Consider the following 25,364-nt stretch of genomic DNA (forward strand, 5'->3'; position numbering starts at 1 on the left):
CCAGGCTGTTGAGCTCCAAAAACTACAAATCACAAATGCTGTCCATATGACTTCTGTGCCAAAGGCTTCTGAAGCCATTCGATAGCTTTCGGTCACAAACAGACAAAAATGTTAATAAAATAATACAAAAATATAGTGCCTCACACACCCAAATCATTCATTCAACCTTCCTCGGGCTTACAACACATTAACACAAATTAATTTATTATTATATATAAATCACCATAATTTAAGTGATTTATAGCCGTCCTGATCACAAGCATACTGAGAGACTCTCTCTCTGTCTCTCGATGTCACTTCCTGTCTTCTGTTCTCTCTCTCTCTCACACACACACACACACACACACACACACACACACACACACACACACACACTCAGATGATGATATGGCTGTGGCAGTTCTCCACACACGTTATATAACACAGTTACATAACAGTGAGCCACTAACACACATACCAGTTCCTGTGACTATCTGCAAATGCAATTCTGCATCTAATTATAATGCACAAGTAATTATGCTGGATGATTGTTGCTCATCCTTAAGAATATATTGAGTTAAGCCCTCTTTCCTTTTATTTCAGCAAGGATGCATTAAATTGACAGTAAAAATAACAGTAAAGGCATTATAGACATAAGAGAATGTTTTCTGCAAATATGCTTTGAAACAATCTGTATTGTGAAGAGTGCTATACAAGTAAATTTGGCTTGATGCAACAGTTTCCAACATTAATCATAATCATAAATGTTTCTTGAGCAGCAAATCATCATATTATACTGATTTCTGAAGGATCATGTGACACTGAAGACTGGAGTAATGATGCTGAAAATTCAGCTTTGATCACAGGAATAAATTACAGTTTACAATATATTCACATAGAAAACAGTTATTTCGAATTTTAATAATATTTCACAATATTACTATTTTTACTGTATTTTTGGTCAAATAAATGCAGCCTTGGTGAGCTTTAAAAAAAATGATGATAAAAACTTTTGAATGGTAGTTTAATTAAATTTTAAGCTGTGCAACGATTGCACTGTTTTTAAGGTATTACCACACTAGTGCTGCTGATGTAATGCTTTACTTTAGTGCAATTCATTATTTTTTTTTAAATCATATAAAATCAAATATTACAGCCGTGCAATAGCCTAAAATGCTCCATTTATCCTGGTTTGCTCGGTGTTAAAGGGATAGTCTGTCAGTATTTACTCTCCCTCATGTTGTTCTAACCCCGTAAGACCTTCGTTCATCTTCAAAACACGAATTAAGATATTTTTGATGAAATCTGAGAGCTGGATCACTCCTCCATAGGCTTCTTCAGGGATTGAACTTGCCGGCCCCGAAAAGTTATTAAAGATATCGTTAAAATAGTCCAAGTGACTACAGTGGCTCAATCTTAAGTTTATCAAGTGACGAGAATACTTTTTGTGCTAAAAACAAAAATAACGACTTTATTTCAACTATTCATTTCCTTCTCTGTGGGCCTCGAGTGAGTTCACTAGTGTAACAGCGCAACGCTTCTGTGTTGTACGTCACACGCATCACACATGACCAGCGTCGGCCAATAGTGAGCCTACGTGTGACGTAGCTTTACGCAATTACATTACGTTATGTTACGGTGTTTATTCATTTTGTCATGTTTCTGGTTTGTGGTTTCTCTGTCTTTGGTCTTTTATTCAGTTTGTGCCTTGTTAATTGTAGTCTGTTATCCTAGTCATGTCATTATTAGGTCCCTTGTTTCAGGTGTGTTGTCTTGTTAGGTTGTATGGTCCCGCTCGTGTTCTGATTTGCCCCAGCTGTGTCTTGTTCCCTCATCCCGTCTGTGTATTTAAATCCTGTCTGCTCTTTTGTTCGTGGTCAGTTATTGAATGTATGTTTAATGTGCGTGCCACGAGTATCTTGTCTGTATCTGTAATTAAAGTCTACTGCTGCATTTAGATCCGCCTACTGCCTTTGCTTCCACGCAAATTCGTAACAGAATAACTGACCGCCTAGGATCTAGCAGCCATGCCTACCTGGAGTCCTGATGTCCAGATCCTCCGTCTTCGCCAGGAGAATCGCGCCATCGAGGATTATGTCGCAGAATTCCTCGAGCTGGCATATCTCGCGCAAATGAACACCCACGGCTTGAAGATCTTCTTCCGCGGAGGATTATCGGAACCACTCCGGTCTCTGATGCCCGAACCTGGTCCTCACGGATCTTTAGAATGGTACGTTGACCTGGCCCTGTTGTGGAGCGGTTCCCCGTTTACTGTGGGCGTGGAGGAGAAGCTGCGAGAGCCTGCGCTTAACGTCAGCCCGGTCGCGCCCGCGCTTCACTTCAGCTGCTCAGCCGAGACCACGCTCCACGAGCCTGCGCTTCACGTGAACCGAGTCGAGCCCGCTTTCCACGACATGCCTGAGCTTCTTCCTGCCGAGACCGACATGCCTGAGCTTCTTCCTGCCGAGATCGACATGCCTGAGGCTGAGCTTCTGTCTTCCGAACCCGCACGTCGCTTCAGCCTCGACGAACCCGAGTCAAGTGAGTCAAGTGCCGCCGAGTCAAGTGAGACCGCGCTTCCCGAGTCAAGCGAGTCAATTGCCGTCGAGTCAAGTGCCGCCGAGTCAAGTGAGTCAAGCGCCGCCGAGTCAAGTGAGTCAAGCGCCGCCGGGTCAAGTGAATCAAGTTCCGAGTCAAGTTCCGAGTCAAGTGAATCAAGTTCTGAGTCAAGTTCCGAGTCAAGTGAGTCAAGTTCCGAGTCAAGTGAGTCAAGTTCCGAGTCAAGTGAGTCAAGTTCCGAGTCAAGTGAGTCAAGTTCCGAGTCAAGTGAGTCAAGTGCCGAGTCAAGTGAATCAAGTGCCGATTCAAGTGAATCAAGTGCCGAGTCAAGTGAATCAAGTGCCGAGTCAAGTGAATCAAGTGCCAAGTCAAGTGAATCAAGTGCCGAGTCAAGTGAATCAAGTGCCGAGTCAAGTGAATCAAGTGCCGAGTCAAGTGAATCAAGTGCCGAGTCAAGTGAATCAAGTGCCGAGTCAAGTGAATCAAGTGCCGAGTCAAGTGAATCAAGTGCCGAGTCAAGTGAGTCTACTGAGTCAAGTACGTCCAGTAGTGAATCAAGCCCAGTGAAGCGTCGTCGCAGAAGGAGGAGGAGGACTCGTTTGCTTCGCCAGGCTACGGAGGGCGTTCCCAGACTCCTCGCCCTGCCGGCCCCGCCTCTGCGCCTCGTCCTGCCGGCCCCGCCTCTGCGCCTCGCCCTGCCGGCCCCGCCTCTGCGCCTCGCCCTGCCGGCCCCGCCTCTGCGCCTCGCCCTGCCGGCCCCGCCTCTGCGCCTCGTCCTGCCTGCGCCCTTCAAGCTCCGGGAGGCCTGCCCGGAACCCATCTACCACCTGGAGGTTCCTCCCGAGGATTTCCCCAAGTATTTTTTGGGGGGGGGCAGAAGGTACTCCGTGAGGGCCATGGAGACGACGTCGACATGGTCCTCATCCTCGTCTGAGTCTGCTCCGACCTGGCCACCATCTCATCGTGCTCCGCCCTGGCCTTTGCCACGCCATGCTCCACCCTGGCCTTTGCCACGCCATGCTCCGCCCTGGCCTTCGCCTCGTCCTGCTCCGCCCTGGCCTTCGCCTCATCCTGCTCCACCCTGGCCGCCGTCACGTCCTGCTCCGCCCTGGAGGCTTCCTGTTCCGGGCAAGCCACGCCCTCGTCAGCCTCCAGGGCACCCACCCTCCCGCCCCTATTTGATGTTCATTCGGCGCGGGGTCGCGCCTTATGGAAGGGGGGGATAATGTTACGGTGTTTATTCATTTTGTCATGTTTCTGGTTTGTGGTTTCTCTGTCTTTGGTCTTTTATTCAGTTTGTGCCTTGTTAATTGTAGTCTGTTATCCTAGTCATGTCATTATTAGGTCCCTTGTTTCAGGTGTGTTGTCTTGTTAGGTTGTATGGTCCCGCTCGTGTTCTGATTTGCCCCAGCTGTGTCTTGTTCCCTCATCCCGTCTGTGTATTTAAATCCTGTCTGCTCTTTTGTTCGTGGTCAGTTATTGAATGTATGTTTAATGTGCGTGCCACGAGTATCTTGTCTGTATCTGTAATTAAAGTCTACTGCTGCATTTAGATCCGCCTACTGCCTTTGCTTCCACGCAAATTCGTAACACGTTAACTGACTCGAGGCCCACAGAGGAGGAAATGAATAGTTGAAATAAAGTTGTTATTTTTGTTTGTTTTTTGCGCACAAAAAGTATTCTCGTCGCTTGATAAACTTAAGATTGAGCCACTGTAGTCACTTGGACTATTTTAATGATCTCTTTAATAACTTTTCGGGTCTGGCAAGTGTCAAACCCGTTAGAAGCGACATTCTTCAATGTAATTCGAATTTAATGTTTTTTGACACTTAATTCCATGTTATTTGCAATTAAATGAAAATGTATATAATTAAAATTTATATTAAATGCAAATTGCTCTTTCGACCCACTTAAGTAGGACTTAAGAACCTATGGAGGAGTGATCCAGCTCTCAGATTTAATCAAAAATATCTTAATTCATGTTCCGAAGATGAACGAAGGTCTTACGGGGTTGGAACAACATGAGGGGGAGTAAATACTGACAGAATTTACATTTTTGGGTGAACTATCCATTTAAACTGTGTCCACAGTTTGTGTTCCCTTTCAAAGGGAACTCAACAATACGTCAACGACGCTATGGGGAACGCCTCAGGCGTGACAGGTGTCTGAAATCACTATCAAATCACGTCAATCATATTGACCGGCGACAGCCCGTGAATCATTAGCGTGAATGATTAACGTGCGACCTGGAAGTATAAAGGGGCGCCTTGCAAACATGACATTCATCTCATCGTCTTCAGGGACTGTCTGTTTGAAAACGCTACTCAATGAAACGGTAAGAAAATGAAATGTACAGCACACGAGTGTGTTTTTTTCCTGCCTGGGAGAAGAGCGCGCACGAGAGGTTCTCGAGGGAATCCTCTGTGTGAACTGTGAGCGTTTTTCTCTTAAAACGCTCCGCTCTCGTCTGGCCCTCTTCTCGAGTGAAGGCGGTTCAACGTCTGGTCCGCGTGGTCCCGCTCGTGCCGAGGCAGAGCGGCGACTTGCATCATGGGCTTCCAGATAGAGCTCATCGATCATCTTGAGAGTCCTGTAAACCTCTCAAATGATTCGACGGCTGACGAGGGCGAACTGCAGGCACCAATGGTTTCCTGCAGTTGCTGCTCTTCAGGACGAGCAGGAGATGGCTGAGGAGGTTTATAATCAGGTAGATCCTGAACCCTCTCAGCCACCCTGCCCCGTGTATGCAGACCTGGTGGATGTTGTGGAGCGCGCCGCCAACAGGCTGTAGCTGCCATGGCGACGCGCTAGAGGAGAGACCGCTCGCGGTAGGCTTGGCGATCGGTTTCTCCCATGCCATACACACCAGCTCAGGTGAGCCTTCCATTCCTTCCTGATCTTCACACGGAGATCGAGAGGGCATGGAAGAGCCCATACTCTGCCCGTATTCACCGACATCAGCGGGTTAATTTCGCTGATGTTGAGGGGATCGCAGAGCATGGGTATGTGTCGATGCCGCCCATTTGACGAGTCGTTTGCGAACTATCTCGTGTCTGGGCAGGCGTCGACACTGAGAGCTCCAACCCTGCCATCCAAACCGCTAAAGTCAACAGCACGTTTGAATGGCAGAGCATACACGACAGCGGTTCAGGCTGGTGCTTCCCTGCACACTATGGCGGTGCTGCAGGCATATCAGGCCGACCTGCTGCAGGATCCTGCATACCGCTGAGATCCGGTTCCACACCCAGGCAGGCGGGAGGGCCTGGCCCTTCACGGTCCGAGGACCGTAGACAGGGCCAGAGAGCCAGTGTCGCCTCTCGTGCGCCCCCTCCGTGGAGGAACAGGGCGCAGAAGAGGCGTGACTCCCGCAAGAAGAGGGATCTGAGGGAGGTTATCCAGCACAAGCGCACACAGTGTCGCTGATGTATAATCTCCCCGGAGGGCTTCATTAAAAAGAAATCCAGCCCTCTCTTCTGACTCCCCAGACATTCATTACATCAGGCCTGGGGCTGGGCCTATGATAAGAACGATGTTCCAATGGCCCGCCTAGGCTTGGCTAGTAGAAACGCCTCTTTCAGGCATGTAAAGTGGTGGACCCCAGGGTCATAAAGAACTATCTGGCGAGTCTTCACTCCGCACGCCGCAGGTGAGCTGACTGGTCTTTTAAGAGTAATTTTTTGTGAATTAAAATTCCGAGATGTATCTCTCTACAGACCTCGTTCCCTGTATAGAGCTATGGGGTCATGTCAAGGTAATAAGGTAAGAGAAGTTTCCTGGATCATTAGGGCCCTGAAGTTCCCCGTTAGGTGGCCAGAACGATAACTATGTTAGCCTTCGGGCTGTTAGCCACCTCAGGGTAGAGTAGTTGGTCTCTCTCTTAGAATTTTTTACTTAGAGTGTTGACTGACGCTAGAGCTTCAGATAGATCTTATGTCCGGCCCACGGGTCCGTTGACTTCTTCCTGAGTATTTCGCCCCTTGAGCTCTGTTTGGGTTTCATTAGGCTGAGCGATTCTGCAGCCCTTTGTATGGAATAATACAGACTATATTCTTTAGTAAGGCTGTGGCTCCTCCGAGCCCTCAGATTGATCTATGCTTGCAGGCTGGCCCTCACCAAGGCCGCCTCTGTAGCTGGCCTAGGCTGTGCCAGGGATAATAGAGGCGCTCTGCTAAAAATTTTAGCATTTCTTCCTCTGACCCTTCACTGTGTGAATGTTGGTTTCTAGCATCCCTGTATAAACAGCCTCCTCCCGTGGGAGTCGTTAGGCCAAGGCCCGCCCCCTTCTCTGCATTCTGGGGTGCCTAGAGTAATGCAGCGTGGTGATGAGGATGGTTTTTAAGGACATGGTAGGCCTCAAACAGGCCTCCGTGGTATATATGTCTTTATTGAGCAGGGTTAGGCCGTCTTTCGCTTCACGAAGAAGACTGGGTTTCCTGCCCGACTCTGCCATGCAGAACTGGCCTACGGATTTAGGCCGCCAGTTTAGGCTTCACTCACCTCGCTGAGCTACTGCTCGAGCGCTAGGTTGTAGGTGGTTGGCTTTCATTCAAGCCCCACTCCCCTAGGTTGGGCACAGATACATTTCTGTCACCCCTAGAGCCGCTGGCAGGCCCGCACCCTGGTAACCTCAGGGTGAGGTGTGAGTATTCCCCTGTGATACAGGGTAGGTCTGAGCACTTCACTCCCAGTTCTGTTTTATCCCACCTCGCACCACTATGGCTCGGGTCGAGTATGAAGTAAGCTTCACTTCTTCTTTGGTCGAAGTACGCTCCCCTGAAGCCAGAGCATTGCCCTGAGCTGACGCCCATGCATAGATGGTAGGCCCCTGACTAACTGGGGCCTCCGTTGAGGCAGAGTGGCGTATGTTGTACTCCCCTTGTTTTAAGGGTGCTAGCTTTCTTGCGGAGTACACTGCCATGGGCAATGTGATTAGGCACCAGAATGCTGTAGGCGCTGTGTAAACAGTTTTTCTGCCAACGAAGGCTGCGCCATTAGGTAGTAGGCCTCAGCAGGCCTCCTTGATTGGACAGCCCCCCAGAGGGCACTGTAGGCCAGCTCACTTTACGTGGTTGGCCTTGGTGGTTCGGGCAGTTGACTCACTGATGGGTAGTAGGCCTTAAACAGGCCTCCTCGGAGGTGAGTCCCAACATTGTGGGACATACCTTATAGCGCTACTGGAAGCCCATTAGTGAATTATGCTGTGTAGTATGGTTTCCAACAGTGTACTTTATGGCAGAATATGACTTGCTATTAGCTAGTAGGCCCGACCAGGCCTCCCTGATAGGCGAGTCCCCAGCTGGCTGGCCTTAGCAGGCCACCTTATACTTTCACCCGGACTCAGGGCTCAAAGCTACCAGTGGTTATCAGGTAGTAGGCCACTCAGGCCTGCCTGAAGGTGAATTCCCACTTAAGATGGTTATCAGGTAGTAGGCCTCACCCGGCCGCCCTGAAGGCGAATTCCCACTTACGTTGGCTATCAGGTAGTAGGCCTCTCTGGGCCTCCCTGAATGTGAGCTCCCAAATATTGTGGCTGTCAGGTAGTAGGCCGCTCTGGGCCTCCCTGGATGTGGGCTCCCAAATATTTTGGCTGTCAGGTAGTAGGCCTCACCAGGCCTCCCTGAAGGTGAGTTCCCACATGCTGTGATTATCAGGTAGTAGGCTCCTCCAGGCCTCCTTGAATGAGAACGGTCAGGTAGTAGGCCTCACCAGGCCTCCCTGAAGGTGAGTTCCCACAGATAGTGGTGACCAGGTAGTAGGCCTCACCAGGCCTCCCTGAAGGTGAGCTCCCCACATACTGTGGTTGTAAGGTAGCAGGCCTCACCGGGCCTCCCTGAAGGAGGAGTTCCCACGTACTGTGGTTATCAGGTAGTAGGCCTCTCTTGGCCTCTCTGAAGGTGAGCATCTCACATACTGGGGTTATCAGGTAGTAGGCTCCTCCAGGCCTCCTTGATTGAGAACGGTCAGGTAGTAGGCCTCACCAGGCCTCCCTGAAGGTGAGTTCCCACAGTTTGTGGTTACCAGGTAGTAGGCCTCTCCAGGCCTCCCTGAAGGTGAGCTCCCCACATACTGTGGTCGTAGGGTAGCAGGCCTCACCGGGCCTCCCTGAAGGTGAGTTCCCGCGTACTGTGGTTATCAGGTAGTAGGCCTCACGTGCCTCCCTAAAGGATCAGGTAGTAGGCCTCTCCGGGCCTCCCTGTAACGCTCCCTAGTGGTGCTGGGTTTATGAAGCTAGTGGTCTCTTGCTATCAGTTTCAGCTAGCCTTAATAGGCAGCTGCTGAAGGCGAGCTTGCGCCCTGGCTGGCTAAAGTGTTCATTCTCTGCTAAAGGTTCCCTCCCGGAACCTTTTTCTGCCTACAGCCTGGTTTGCCTACCAGGCAGACCTTGTGCTCCCCTCACGAGAGTCTCTTTGAGCATGCGGCTTCCTGAGTCTGGTCAGACGGTCGTAGGCCTCTCGTGAGGCCTCCCAGTTAGATCAGTCCTTAGGCCTTCACAGGCCTCCTCAGTGTTTTGAAACACAGACACTGGGTTGATCCGTGGATCGAGTAGAGAAACTCCCCTCGCTAGCAAGGGTCGGAAAGCACTATGATGAGTCATACTCTCCGGGATATCCCGTCTCTGAGATCCGGGCCGAGTGGTTCACTGCCAGCTTCGCAGTCCCTCGGGTTGGATGCCTTACTTAAGGCATTTGTCCAGAGGCTCTGTCTTCAGACAGACAGGATTTGGCCAGACTAAGTGTCTATGTGCTGGCGCCAGGTCAGGCCGTCCTGGTGGCATTTCGGGGTGAGTACGTTCCCCTGAATAGTGACTGGCTGGGGTTCCCTTGGGTTCCCTAGCCACATTCCCTAGAAGGGACCCCTTCTAATTGGAAGCTGAGGTTCCAGGCCCGGAGCCGGCCCAGGTAGACCTTTCATTTAACCATGTTTATGAAGGTTTTTCTGTGAGGCTGTAGCTTGGGCTATGACCGTAGGGAATGCTGTCACTGACAGCCCAGTGTGACCTGAGGGTGAGTGGTTCTAGCGTTTCATTTGAAGTTGCTGGTTCCTACAGTTGTCACTGCCACTTGGCATGCACTCCCCTTAGCATGGCGGCGTTGGTATATCGTTCCCCATAGCGTCGTTGACGTATTGTTGAGTTCCCTTCGAAAGGGAACGTCTCAGGTTACGACTGTAACCTATGTTCCCTGAGAACAGGGAACGAGACAATACGTCTCCCTGCCATGCCGCGGGGCTTGCCTACAGTACAGTCCCTTCAGACGATAAGGTGATTTGTCATGTTTGCAAGGCGCCCCTTTATACTTCCAGGTCGCACGTTAATCATTCACGCTAATGATTCACGGGCTGTCGCCGGTCAATATGATTGACGTGATTTGATAGTGATTTCAGACACCTGTCACGCCTGAGGCGTTCCCCATAGCGTCGTTGACGTATTGTCTCGTTCCCTGTTCTCAGGGAACATAGGTTACATTCGTAACCTGAGACGTTTCCAATGTTTGAGATGTCAAAACCTTAATGTGAAGGAAGCAGAGAATCTACTGACAGCTGCAGATGAAGGATAAATTCATGTGTGTGTATGTGTGTGTGTGCGCGTGTGCGTGTGTGCTTGTGTGATGTGTTTATTTGTACTGGAAATGAAATAAAAAAATATGGTTTTGTGGATGAATGTGAAGCTCAGAGTCTACTTTAAGCCACATGGACTTTGTTTAGCTGTAATTGAGGAGCTTTTGTGTCTGTGGGCCGTAAAGCTGTTTTAGATGATGCCTGATTTGTTGGGATCTGATCTTGTGAGCAGAAGCAGTTTTCTAGTTTCTGCACTCTTATAAGATACTAGTTGCTTTGAAAGAGACTCCCTCAAAAAAATCTTTAGGCCTAAGTTTACGACTTACATATTTGAATTGCATATAACATTTCCACCTATTTGGATTACACTGTGTTAACATAAACGAATAAACTTAATGTGATGCACATATCATATGTAAGAAACAGGTAAGATTTCAGCACTCAAAATAATCACGGTATATTATTAACTATATTTGCATCTATTTGAGTTTATTTAAATAATCACATCAAAATACATTATTCAAATTGCTTTTATCAGCATAAATCTGTTCATCGTGAAAATGTACCTGTTTATTTTTTGTATGACTGACAAATATGCATCACATTAAGTTTATTAGTTTATACGTTAAAACTATGAAATTCAAATGGATGGAAATTTTTTTATGCAATTCAATTACTTAAATCTTTCATTAAGGTTAAGATATAGGTGCATGTTTCTACGGAGCCCCTAAAGGGACATGGTGGGGGGGAAATTAGATGACAGGAAAAATAATAAGCCAATGTATTTGCGCTCTCTCGGATATGTTTCGCGTTACCCTCGAGAAACGCAAGCAACGAACGCAAAGTTTTTCGGTGGAACACAAAAGTTTTTTGCGAGAGAACGCAAAAGCATTAACAAATATTTTTCTTACATCTTTCACCATGTCCCTTTAGAGGCTCCGTATGTTTCTGTTTTGGCCTATACTTACAGACATATCTGTAACTTTCAGTATCTTCACTGTCCATTTGATGCATAATGCACAAAAGCGCTTAGAATTTTAAGCACTTAAAATTTCAAGCTCCAGTGATTTTTTTTAATCAGTGATTTTTTTTGGCTGGGAAGTGTTTTAATAAATATTAAATAAAATATAAATATAAATAAATATTTAAAAGGTACCTGGTTGATATTATGAGCACTTCTTAGTTTTGATTTGCAGTAATTTCTTCAGAGTTTTCTGTGCAGACGTTTATGTACACATTTTGCACTTTACTAGTATATTGTCTATTATTATAATCCATTTCAGATTAATGACACTCAAACACCAGACAAACTGTGGTTGGTTTATATGGTCTCTTCAAGTTCCAGTTATTGTGTATTTGCATAAACTATTTGTAGGTTAGTTGACCGTGTGTGTGTGTGTGTGTGTGTGTGTGTGTGTGTGTGTGTGTGTGTGTGTGTGTGTGTGTGTGTGTGTGTGTGTGTGTGTGTGTGTGTGTGTGTGTGTGTGTGTGTGTGTGTGTCATTCATCATTTCTTCGTTTTTTTTCTACTTCTTCAGGTTTTAATTTTTGCCTGCTCTCTCTCTCTCTCTCTCTCTCTCTCTCTCTCTCTCTCTCTCACCTCCTCCTCCTCTCTCCATCCATATGTGTGTGTACACTTCCTCTTTGTGTCAGTGTGTGTGAGAGAGATCTCAGTCTTCATGTAGATGATGGTAAGTCTTCACTCTTCCTCTGGCATTTAATGTTTTTTTTGATCAGAAGACATGTGTGTTTAGTATTATAATCCATTAGATAGTTTATTAATCAGTCAAATAGTGTTTAAATCTAGGTGCTGGTATGTGTGAGTGGTTTTCTGCATGTTTTTGTGTGTAATGTGTGTATTTGACTATATTTGATAGAAAATGTCATAGAAAAAATGATATATATTTGAATTACACAAAAAAAACGTGTTGCTAGAGGTCTGCATTCATCAGTCCATCTATCTATCTTCTTGTGTCATGTTTTTTGGCGATATGGTATATAGAGATTGTAAATTTTGCTTAATAATTAGTCATGAGTATTTGCTCTTGGCAATTTGACCGATTTGATATTGTCCAGTTGTGTGTAAATATTCATATATTTTGTTCATTGTATCATACTTGTGATATTGTGATATTCATCCCAAAGTATGCGATGTACATCAGAAGATCTGATCATGTGTTCTTTCAGATGTTTGGCAGAAATATGAGTACGTCTGATAACTCCCTAAATCTGTTTTTAAAATGTTGTCTGCCAAAAATCTTCAGTAAGATAATAACTTGATGTTTTTTAGATGCTTTGAGACTAGGAAATGCCTGCAGTGTGTTGGCTAAAATGTATAGATTTGCAAATTAATTTGAATTTATTCTTTAATAAATTATTTTATATTATGATTAGGATTTATATATATAGGTGCTCAACTGGAATTTATCATTACAAAACATTGCCACAGTTTTACTACAGTGCTAGTTTGAGGATATTGAGATTATAGACTGTGACTCAATCAGCTGATAATAACAGGCAGGCATATGCGTTTTTTATTTATTTATTTTTTACCCCAATTTTGAAAGGAGAGGCTCTTTACTGATTTTTACTGATGATTTAAAATATGCACCAGCACTTATATCTGAAGCATTGTGTATTATGAACAGACATGAATGCTGTAAAGTTGCTCCAGTGCATCGCAGTGTCCACAGATGCTCAGATGAAGCTTGTAGTTGCGGACTCTAATAGCTGCAGTACAGAAGGACCTACTAAAGCGTTGTTAAATACAGCATGGCAGAAAGCGTTTTGCTGTGCATTCGCAGTCTTAAGCAGATTGTCTGTGTCCTGTTAGCCGCCCTCGCTCCCTTCAAAGGGGTAAAATCTGAGTCTCGCAACTGAACCGGACATTTTATCAAAATTAAAATTCTGTTATTGTTTATCACCCTCGTGTGCAAAATATTTAACCCTACATTTAAGATTGATCTATTTTAATTGCATGTAGATTTTCCATTCATTTGGATTACAGAGTTTTAACCAGTGGTGGACAGTAACTAAGTTTTTTCATTAAAAACTCCAGTTCACAGCACAGTTTTGAAATCTACTTCAGAAGTGATCATGGTAAATCAAGAGGAGGGGGACGAGAGGAGAATGACAGCACAGTAACGGCATCGACAGTTTTATTTCGCTCTCATTGAGTTAAAAGCATCAAAGCTTCCCACAAATGCATGCTGCAGTTCACCATTACACACAACACAATATACACACGCTTTTATAATCTCACCGTATTACACAAATACATACATATCCTGTGACAGCTATAATTTAATGCACAAATAAATGCACGGCCATTCGCATTTGTACTCTGCAATCTAAAATATATGTGAATGTAATTCTGTAAAGACTGATAAATCACAGTGTGGATGAATCGCGTTTGTGTCGAAGACTCAGGATCTATTACAACGCAAAAACTCTTAGAAAGCAAAAACAAACTCTCATTACTGCACCTCTCACTTACTGTATGCGATCTCACTGTTTGAAGAGGAAATCAACGCTTGCTGTCATGAATAATTAAGCAAGGCGTCTTCTCATTGGATAAGGACACACAAGTCTCATGAATAATTATGAGACACAGATGAGTCATCAATGTACTATGTACAAGAAAACATGAAAATAGTGCAAAAAAACTTGAAAGATGGTAATATTGTCTTCTATGATGTTCAACACACATAAAATCTCATAAAATTTAGTTTAGGGTTTCATGACCTTTTAAGCACACAGTCTACTTATACTCTAATGACTGCTATTTAATGTAGTTGCAAAGTTACTTATAGTTAGTAGAGTGTCTAAAGTGGACATTCGAAATCAAGTGTTTCCGAATATGCTTATATTTTAATACTGAAAAGTATCATTTCAGTGTTTTAGAATTTAGTTTGCCCAACATTTGTGTGTGCTATGTAGTATTATGCTTATTCGAGTATTTAAACTGACGTCATGAGAACATTTATTTAACAAGGTGGCTATTTTGTATGAGTTTGTACAATGGGATTTTTATGAAATTTGCGTGATTCGTACAAAAGCTGAAGATCTAACGGTCTAAACCTAACCTTCACGGAGGCGTAAGCAGATCATGTGAAAACATACAAATAAGATTTCATATGAATTAACCACCAATTCAGCAAAACATAGTTACAAATCACATGTTAATCAGTTTGGTGAAGCACTATTTGTGTTAAATTGCCTTGAGAAAAACTGTTTTCTGAGGACATTGCATATGTGAAGCAGTGTGCTGTATGCTGCGGTAAAAGTGGTGTGTGTGTGTGTGTGTGTGTGTGTGGCGATAAATAACCGTTCTAAAGATTATATTTAGTGCGTTGAGTTTCACATGAACATTTAACTCGGGTGGGCTGCAGCCTGCAAGATATATTACTCCGTTCCTGGACCACAAGGACACCTTGCATGCATGAACGTACGATGCAGTGCTCATTTTATGCCAAAAGTGACGCAATAAGTACCAAAGGATTCTTGTCAGCGCTGGCAGGATTTTATAGGTGCTGTATGTAATGTTTTCGACTGTACTAAAGCATAAAAATACCATATGTTTGCAGAGATTTAGCAGTTCACATACTTGTTACACTGAAAAACTATGCGACAGCCAGTTATTCTATTTTAAAATGTTTTGGTCTGCGATCCCGCCCACTGCCATGGAGTATGCGTGTGATGTCACACCGGTTTTAAGCGTGAATGCCGCGAAAAACACACAAAACACATCTAAAATGGGAAAGAGCTTTGATACTGACTGTATATATATATATATATATATATATATATGGCAAAAAATCTGAGGTATATTTTTACAGATCTTGAAAAGCTACAGAGAAGCGAAGCAAATGGATCGCCGCAATTCATAAAAAACAACGTTCATGCAGATGAACACTAAATGCAACACAAGGTTTCTCGTTTTTTCCAATGAAAACCATAATAAAGAAAACGAGTTGCATTCATTTTCTGGTGTTGTCTGAATATAGTAAAAATTAAAAAGGTTTGATTTTTTTTTATGGTCTTTCTGCGTAGCAGTTTATACAGACAGTTGACATTTTACAAGTTTATTTTCTTTATCAGCAAGAGCTGCTATTGTCAGAGAGAGAGTTTCAGGTGGTCAATAAAAAAGGAAATGGAATATGAACATTGTTGCTGTTTAATTGGTGAATCCATCATGGTGGAGAAAATTAATCGTAAATGGAGGCTTGATCAGTGTTAAACTTTGCTTAATTTAGTCCTTATTGGTGCAAGTGTTTCTCACGTTAAGCGTTTTAGAACATTCCGCTGTTTTTATGGATCACAAGTGCCCAAAATATGCATCTTGTTCACATATTTTTGTTTTTGAGATGGAAGATTGACTGTATTCGGTGGAGGAAAACACTGCTTATTGCAGCCATAGAAGCCAGCAAACAAACTGGTTCATATATCGCAGATTCTTCCGGACCTAAAAAGCATCGGCATTCATCTAAAAATCTCTATTACCACAGGCAACTTTCAACCACTAGCTGCAGTCTTCAGTGTCACATGATCCTTCAGAAATCATTCTAAAATGCTGATTTCCTGCTCAAGGAACATTTCTTAATAATATTATCAATATTGAAAACAGTTGTGCTGCTTCATTTTTGCAGAAACCGTGCTACATTTTTTTCAGGATTCTTTGATGAAAAAAAGTTTAAATGAACAGTACTAATTTTAAATCTTTTGTAACATAAATGTCTTTACTGTCACTTTTGTTGCATTTAATGCATCCTTTTTGAATTCAAGTATTTATTTATTTAAAAAAACAACAACTGAAAATGGAAAATTCTGTCAGTATTTACTCTCCCTCATGTTGTTCAACCCTGTATCCCTGTAATTTTTCCATAAATCTTTACTTACATTGACATCAGTGTTGTTGTTTTTTAGAAATGTGTTCTTCAGTAACAGGATCATGGTAGTTTGGGTTATAGTTTGCGTGTTTTAGTGGCATAGCAAGCAATGTGTTAAACGCTTCACCCATCTTTTCATCTTTGCCGTGTTTGCGTGTGTGCTTGTCCGTATGTGTTGTAAATCCAATATAAATTGGATTTAATGTGACCACATTTTTATCCCCGCAAGCCAACATAAAAATGGGATCACGAATGATTGCAAAAGAAACCCGGATGAACTTGCATTCAAAAACGTCAAGTGCAAATCCCAGATCAGAAGCAGTGTCCTGCCCGAAACATGCTCTATGCAAATACGCAAGTGTAAACGCTGTGTTTGCGTAGTTACTGGTCTTTATCTCCACATCTGCTCTTTTTAAATGTCTTCTGTTCCCAGCTGCTTTGGCTTGCAGTCCTCCGGGCCAGCAGGGGGCGCAGTGTCTGTCTCAGCTTGGCTTTGCTGGCTCTTATATTTAATTGTCTTCTCTTTTCCCCTTCTCATGGCACCCAGGCGCGGCTCCCCTCCTCTTCATCCACCCTAAGCATTGCTGAGGTATTCCTGCATGCATCTCGGGCCAGATCAGCAACAGCTCTCCTCCACCTCCACATGTTGTCATGTGACACGTTTCGTCCTGCCCATGATGAATGTTGCTTGAATCCCTTCCTGTCTTGTCATGCATGCTTTTATCTCAAGTGGAACAGAGAAGAAATGACTTGCTGTCATTTTTATGACAAATTTAGATGTTTGTCGTGGAGATTTTTTGTTGTTGTTGTTGTTTTAAGTGTTTTTGACATTGGTTTATCCATCATTTTTTCTTTTACTTTTTTCTTTTAATGTACTTTTAATGTTATATTTTCCTCATCCATGAAACGCTTTAGGGAATGTATGGCCAAGGGGATATTGTTACTAGTGACAGAAGCCAATTAATAATTTAGGATGATGGTTGGCCATTTTGAGATAATCATAAATAAAACAAAGGTTAATCTCTATGGCAATGTGAAGTACATTGTATTTGCAAACACTTCACTATATTATTTATATATCGACAATAAATCGGCCTAGATTTTCGGTATCTACAAGTGAAAAACCTGTATCAATCGACAACTAGTCGTTACCTACGTAAAACACACAATATACTCTAAACGAGCCGCTTATCATTTCTCTTTCAGCTGTATTTTAGACATATTGGGAACTTTTTTCACTATGATTGATCTAAAGAATTTTTTAATAGTTTTTTAAAATACGTTTTATTCGATGTTCTATCCATATACTGTAAATTACAAGCTTATATATTACACTGTACAGCTTATATATTATATACTACATTGAGATTTTTTTAATATATTTAGTTTAGTAATCAGTACATTATTTATACATTTTTGTAAAATGTTATTAGTGTGACAGGATTTAAATATTTATAATTGTAATGTGTTTCCAGTAACAAATGGATTTTTTTTATTATTATTATTAAAAAAAGTAATGGCAACATTACTTTTTTTGTCAAATTGTATTCTGGTTATTAAAAAAATAGAAGTAGCTATTCATACATTTTTATAAGCATGACAGTAGCTCAGCTGTTAAAAATGTTTAAATGTTATTAAAAACAAGCAAAAAATGTAATGGCAATTTTTTTATCGGACTGATTGTAGTGCAGATATCTATGGAAGCTTGTTTCTGCCACGGAATAAAAAAAAATGTAATTGTGACATTTTATCTTTTTTTCTCACAATTGCAAGGTTATATAAAAAAAGTCCGAATTGTTAGATAAATACTGTCAATTACCTTCTTATTTTTCTTCTTTTTTTTCTGTGCCGAAAACAAGCTTTCATAGACATCGTAAAAAAACCTTTTTATTTTAGTTAAGTAAACTTAATTTACTTATCCAGTTGATTTATCCAATGTATTTGTATCTGAACTTTTGGGAGTAAGTAAAACTTTCATGTTTTACAAAAAAAAAAGAAAAAAAAATAGGGTTTTTTTGTAGGTATTTTTATACATTTTTATTCATTTTTACTAATGTGACAGCAGCTCAGCTATTTTAAATGTTGTCTTTTTCCAGTAACAAATTCATTTTATTTTTTATTTAAAAAAATGAAAAGGTCTTTGCCAATATTGTTTTAGAGAGAGATAAATATCATGCAATGCAGTTAGTTCACTGACTAATTTTTGTTAGTTGCTCGTAATGTAGCTGACCGCTGAAATGGTTAGCATAGGTTCAATCTGAACAGCTTGTCAAACTAGTTTGCTTTCTTTGAGAAGCTTGATGCGAGTGTCACTGACCATGCGAGTGATGTTTCCTGCTCCACGATTTCTATTCTGTTGGTTTGTTCCTATTTATCACTCACAATTTACAGCATTAGATCAATTGAGTTGTTTTTAACAGGGGTGAGTTTTCATTCCGTTCAGCTGCTCATGTTTTCCATTGCAGCGGTGCACATCATTGCAGTGTGTTTTTATTACTGTGCGTCTTGTTGGAGAGAGTTAGTGTATCTGTGAGTGTGTTTGTGTCAGTGTTTGTGGCAGAGCATGCTCATAAATGTGTTTGATAGAATGCGGATTGATTCTGTATCTGTGCCTGTTGGATATGGAGAGGTTTGTGTGTGTGTGTGTGCGTGCGTGTGGGGGAAAGATAGGAGTGTGTGTGTGTTTAGGGTGAGTGACTATCCTGTGGCTTCCTCCAGGCGTCACGACGAGAGTTCAGAGCACACCTGGATGAGGTCATCACACTCAAGTCAAGGTACTCTACCTTGGACCAGGTAAAGAGCTCATCTTTAATCATAGCGAGACAAATTTACACGGCTCATAAAGTATACGTCTTGAAATAGACTCTAAAAAATGCTTTTTTGAGGTTAAAAATATAACAAAGATTATTTGAGTACGTTTTAATATTTCAGTTTTTCTACTTCAAAATTGTTATTTCTTTGCAATTTTTTCAAAGTAACTCCTAAACCAGTGTTGTTTTGTACATAAATCAGCTACGATAACAGATTCACCATTGTTTATGAAAATAGCACAACAGTTTTCAGTGGGTTAAAATATTTAGCTGTATCAGTCGACTGCTTGTTACACAGATTCGACGCCATTATTTTTAGTCTGGACTGAGATGGTTTGTTATTTAGTACACAGTTATTTAGTAATTATTGTACATTTAAATTCATAAAAAATATTTATACATTTTTATTAGCTGTTCGAATACTGATAGTCATGGTCCTGTAACACATTGATTTTATTAAATGATTATTAAAAACAAAAATTCGGATGTATAAACACTTTTTTGTCCGATTGTATTGTGGATATCATTAAAAAAAAGCTCAGCTTTAAATATATACAAATAAAATAGTATTTATATATATATATATATATATATATTGATAAAACACAACTAAAAAGGACATCATAAGTTAGCAATGTTCCTTTAAGCATATATATATATATATATACGCACCATTATTTACCATCACAACACAGTCTCCTCCAAAATACCAGTTACTACAGTTAATGTGCAACTAATCTTTTACAAATAGAAAATAGAAGCAAGTGCAGTGCAATGAGTTTTTTATGGCAGTCTTTTCTACTTCAAAATGTCATGCTTAATTCAATGCGTTACTTGCCGTTTCTTTGTAATTATTTGCGAAATTGACTTGCAACTTCTGAGTTTCAAATGAAATCCTACACCAAAGTTTTGCTGAGCAATAGAAGATTTTGCCATTAAAGTCACTGTATTATTATGTTTAAAGGAGATTTAGTATGCATGATTCAGCATGATTTTACTGTAGAAACAATAGTATTTTTGTGTTAAGATAAAAAGAATCCTTTTTTGCACAGAGCATGGCCATATGCTATTTTATAGCATGAATATTTTCACTTTTATATGATCTTTTAGCTGACACTTTAATCAAGTGAATAAGTGACTTAATTAAAACAACCAAAATGATATTGCTCTGACACACTCATTCAGTGCCATTTGTTCTCTTTTTGTTTTACTCATGTGTGATGACGTTTGTGTCGAGGATCTAACAGTGTGTTTGCGGCAGTGTGTGTGTGTGTGTTGGAGAGACTTTAATGAATATGTTTATGTGTGTGTGCATAGCATTGTATTAGTCAAACTTGTTGTGTAACTTCCCTCAAAACATTGAGAATAATGCAGCGGAAAGATCCTCTTAAGCTACACTTAAAATGGCCGGTATCAATAACGTCCCTGTAAAACCTCAGTACAGAAAATATCCCTGTTCTGCTTTCCAAAACTCGTTAGTTGTGTTCTTCAACCTAGTGACTTGCCTAGATAGACAGCAGCCTTTTAAGGCAGAATGGTTAATGAAATAGAACCGGAAGTGACTGGTTTTAGACAGTACATAGGCAATGCATATCAATTCCAATTAGAGCTGCACGATTAATCGTTCAAAGATCACAATCCCAATTCAAACACCCATGTGATCTTATTCCTAAATGACAACGATTCGACTCTGTCTATTAAACCTTTGTCAAGTGTGATCACAGCGAAGATCTGTGTTCTGATCCAGAGAGAACAATTGTCATATATAGGAATGAAACTGCTTCACAAACAGTCACAGTATCATTATTTCTGTTACAATAATTCAAATTATGACACAAGTACTGGAATAAAAGTTTATAGTCCGGAAATAAACACTGATGTCTACTGTAGTGATCGAAATAAAGTAAATAAACTTTTGAAATTAACATGACGCTTCAAATAAAAATGGCATCAATTACATCTTTACATCAGTAGGTGGCGACAAGTGACAGTTAATTTTTTTTCATTGAATCATTAATTTATGAGATTCGTTCAAAAATGCTAATTCCTCCAGGAATGAAAAAAATTAAGTATTTATAAGTGAATCTTTGAATCATTCACTCAAACCGAGTTTAAATAATTCAGATTAATTAAACATTTTAAATAGACTGCAGCAATTAACATTTTGTAAAAACCTCTAGTAAATTGCGTGATTTTGTTCAGTTGTCTGTTCAGAATCCTGGGAGAATCACAACCTCTGTTTTAAACAAAAACAAATGTGATTCTCAATTTATCCAGAATTATTCCATTATAGAGTTTAAATGTCATAGTTTAGGTCTGATGTGTGTGTGTGTGTGTGTGTGTGTGTGTGTGTGTGTGTGTGTGTGTGTGTGTGTGTGTGTGTGTGTGTGTGTGTGTGTGTGTGTGTGTGTGTGTGTGTGTGTGTGTGTGTGTGTGTGTGTGTGTGTGTGTGTGTGTGTTTCCTATGATGCACTTCAGGAGTGTGTTGAGTTCAGCTTCACAGTTAGTGCAGATTGTAAAAATGACAAGAGCTCCTTTCCTGCTTCAACCCCGTCACTGTCTAAATTAAGTCGTAGTACAAGCTCCATCATATGGTTTGGTCTTCTAACTGACATCAGCAAGATATCTAATACCATCACTAATACTAACTAACCCACACACACACGCACGAGTTTTATATACTCTTAAAAATCAAGCTTCCAAAAGGGTGGTTTTGCCATTGAAGAACAATCTTTGGAGAACAGTTAAATTAAAGAACAGTTCCTAATAGAAACTCTTTTTTTCTTAGTGTAAAGAACATTTTAATAATCTAAAAAACCTTTTCCACTATAAAGAACCTTTTGTGGAATGGAAAAGTTTCATGGATGTTAAAGGTTCTTCATGGAATCATCGATCCCAATAAGGACCTTAATTTTTAAGAGTGTTTTTAACAAAAATTAAAAGACTTATCATGTTTCTTTTTTGTGAATATCTGTATTCACGCCACTTCCATTCACCAAAGCTGGTGTCAGATCAGACACAATTATTTCCTAGAGAAAACATTTAAAGTCATAAAATTACCAAGAATAAGATCGTAAATTTAATGTGATAGAAAAAAATATATGGTTTTAAACACTTGTTTCAAAAGCTCTTTTTTTCTGCTCAGAATCACAATACTGATCATTTGATAATAATAATTAAAAAAAAACATTAGCTGAAAGATTATTTATCAGATGTGACATCACAAAGAAATACAGGTGCTGGTCATATAATTAGAATATCATCAAAAAGTTTATTTATTTCAGTAATTCCATAAAAAAAAGTGAAATTTGGATATTATATTCATTCATTGCACACAGACTGATATATTTCAAATGTTTATTTCATTTAATTGTGATGATTAAAACTGACAACTAATGAAAATCCCAAATTCAGTATCTCCGAAAATTAGAATATTACTTTAGACCCATACAAAAAAAGGATTTTTAGAAATGTTTGCCAACTGAAAAGTATGAAAATGAAATGTATGCGCATGTACAGCACTCAATACTTAGTTGGGGCTCATTTTGCCTGAATTACTGCAGCAATGCGGCGTGGCATGGAGTCGATCAGTCTATGGCACTGCTCAGGTGTAATGAGAGCCCAGGTTGCTCTGATAGTGGCCTTCAACTCTTCTGCATTGTTGGGTCTGGCGTATCACATCTTCCTCTTCACAATACCCCATAGATTTTCTACAGGGTTAAGGTCAGGCGACTTTGCTGGCCAATTAAGAACAGGGAGACCATGGTCCTTAAACCAGGTACTGGAAGCTTTGGCACTGTGTGCAAAATTTACTTTCATCAGAGAACATAACTTTGGACCACTCAGCAGCAGTCCAGTCCTTTTTGTCTTTAGCCCAGGCGAGACGCTTCTGACGCTGTGTCTTGTTCAAGAGTGGCTTGACACAAGGAATGCGACAGCTGAAACCCATGTCTTGCATACGTCTGTGCGTGGTGGTTCTTGAAGCGCTGACTCCAGCTGCAGTCCACTCTTTGTGAATCTCCCCTACATTTTTGAATGGGTTTTGTTTCACAATCCTATCCAGGGTGCGGTTATCCCTATTGCTTGTACATGTTTTTCTACCACATCTTTTCCTTCCCTTCGCCTCTCTAATAATGTGCTTGGACACAGAGCTCTGTGAACAGCCAGCCTCTTTAGCAATGACCTTTTGTGTCTTGCCCTCCTTGTGCAAGATGTCAATGGTTGTCTTTTGGACAGCTGTCAAGTCAGCAGTCTTCCCCATGATTGTGTAGCCTACAGAACTAGACTGAGAGACTATTTAAAGGCCTTTGCAGGTGTTTTGAGTTAATAAAGGGGGTGGTGATGGCGCAGTGGATAAGACACATGCCTCTGGTGTGAGAGACCCGGGTTCGAATCCACTGTGAGACACCAATGTGTCCCTGAGCAAGACACTTAACCCCTAGTTGCTCCAGAGGCGTGCGACCTCTGACATATATAGCAATTGTAAGTCGCTTTGGATAAAAGCGTCAGCTAAATGAATAAATGTAAATGTAAATTAGCTGATTAGAGTGTGGCACCAGGTGTGTTCAATATTGAACCTTTTCACAATATTCTAATTTTCTGTGATACTGATTTTTGGGTTTTCATTAGTTGTAAGTAATAATCATCAAAATTAAAAGGAATGAACACTTGAAATATATCAGTCTGTGTGTAATGAATGAATATAATATCCAAATTTCACTTTTTGAATGGAATTACTGAAACAAATCAACTTTTTGATGATATTCTAATTATATAACCAGCACCTGTATATATATGTTTCTTATTTCTTGTAAATGTCTTTACAACTTAGGTATTAATTAGCCACATCTACAATATTTTATGAGGGAATAGTTAATTAACTGATATCCCATTGCTTTTACCGTTTTTTTGTTTTTTTAAGTGTATCAGAAATACATTGCAATAATTAAAATGGGTGTTGCATTACATTTGATGTTGACTTTAAAGTGTGTTTTTGTATGACTGGCTATATAGTTCCCTAAAGCTTATGTGCCTGTGTGTGTTTAACATATATTATTTGTTGCGATTTAAATGTAATCTATATGAAATGTTCATTAGCATCCTTTTTAGTTCTTCAGACACCTGAAAGAAAAAGGGGTCATATGATGCTTTTAAATATTTTCCTTCAGTGTATAATGTATCTTTTTGTGCATATATGAGATTTGCAAAGTTACAAAGCTCCTAGTCTCCTACAATATAAATTGATTCCATCTAACAGAGAAAGACGTGTTTGTAAAGTTTGTTCCGATCGATCGGCGTAATCGTCTGCATTTTTAGAATCCGACTTGGGCTCAAACTGATACGGTAAAAGGACAACATTATTATTACTATTAACTTTGTGTTTACAATTGCTGAAGCCTTGGAAGCTGAAGCTAAGGATTATTGTATGGGGTGTTATATTTCAGACACACGCTTGTGGTGTTCGGCCAATCACAACGCACTATGTCAGCTGGCCAATCAGAGCACTCTGAGCTTTACAGAAGGAGGGGCTTTGTAGAAATCAGACAAACAGTGTTACACGCTGCTTAACTACCATAGTACGATGCATCATTGATGAAATCAAGTTCATAGTCACGACTGTTTCCCGCAACCATACTGTCGCAAATTGGTCGTTCAATCACGTTGGTTAATGGAGTTAAAACTTCTTTTAATTAATCTGTTTGAGATTTAATTAATTGCTATGTTTTGCTATAATTTACAGACATTTTATCTATGGGATTATTTCTCATTTTTTGCTTTATTTCCAGAATCAATCATAGCCCAGTTCTTATGTACTAGAGCACGTTCACACATGCGCACTCTTCAAAAACAACGCTTTAAATCTCTTGACAAACTAAAAGACGTAAATAACATTTGTATGTATTCTAAATAAAAGATGCAGATAGTACTGAATGTCAGCTTGCTTATTTTGCTCAAGATAAGGATTTATTGAGTCCACATGTCATGCAAACAAGAAACTCTCCTTCTAACCACAGGTCGACGCTGTCGTTCCAAACACACACTTTGTGATGCTGATTGTGAATGTTTGTTGGAACTACAGTTTCGGGAAACACAGACTCATTGAACTATGCTGATAACGTCAAAACTTGCGACCATAGTTTGCTAACAATGCTTTGGGGAAAAAGAGCCCTGACTGGGAGCTGCAATAATGTACAATATGTGAATATTAAACATGTTAACCTATTCTAGACTACTACACCCAGTAATCAAAATAATGAACTTTTAAAATAGCATCATACGACCCCTTTAATTGTGTCTTCTGTGTGTGTGTGTGTATCTTTGAGTTGCCTGATGCCGCTGACAGTTTTCAGTGGGATTGTTTCTTGTGTTGCTTGTAACTGATGGACTGATGACTTTATCTCCGTAAGCTCCAGTGTAGGTTGGAGGTGCTTAAAGACGATCGCCGAGGCCATAGGACCTTCAGTTCTCGAGTAACTATCCCAGAACCATCAACAAACTCTCTCTCTTTGCCTTCTTTTCTTTTTTTTTCTTTTTTTTGCTCTCCACTTCTTTGTGTCTTTCTTTTAGCATTT

At 40.9% G+C, this 25,364-nt stretch overlaps 2 protein-coding genes across 12 annotated transcripts in view; one reads left to right on the forward strand and one right to left on the reverse strand.

The window, feature by feature from the left end:
• Positions 1-25,364, forward strand: part of gphnb (gephyrin b) — a 122,134-nt gene that overhangs the window by 73,950 nt on the left and 22,820 nt on the right. For 5 of the 11 annotated variants that reach the window (XR_013199860.1, XM_077219504.1, XM_077219503.1 and 2 more), the window contains exons 9-11: positions 16,530-16,571; positions 18,701-18,775; positions 25,200-25,262. The exons of 3 other annotated variants lie outside the window; for them this stretch is intronic. Coding sequence is in view for 7 of the 8 variants with exons in the window: in XM_077219504.1 (XP_077075619.1) it covers positions 16,530-16,571; positions 18,701-18,775; positions 25,200-25,262 (180 nt within the window). In the remaining variant the exon portion in view is untranslated. The remainder of the gene's footprint in view (positions 1-16,529; positions 16,572-18,700; positions 18,776-25,199; positions 25,263-25,364) is intronic. 3 more of the 11 variants (XM_077219506.1, XM_077219507.1, XM_077219505.1) reach the window with 1 other exon arrangement.
• atp6v1d (ATPase H+ transporting V1 subunit D) overlaps positions 1-25,364 on the reverse strand; it is a 159,591-nt gene that overhangs the window by 44,529 nt on the left and 89,698 nt on the right. The gene's annotated exons all lie outside the window — the stretch shown is intronic.

The sequence above is a fragment of the Siphateles boraxobius genome, unplaced genomic scaffold (genome assembly GCF_051911475.1).
Source record: "Siphateles boraxobius isolate OS27281-9 unplaced genomic scaffold, OSU_SipBor_1 8, whole genome shotgun sequence".
Taxonomy (NCBI): Eukaryota; Metazoa; Chordata; class Actinopteri; order Cypriniformes; family Leuciscidae; genus Siphateles; species Siphateles boraxobius.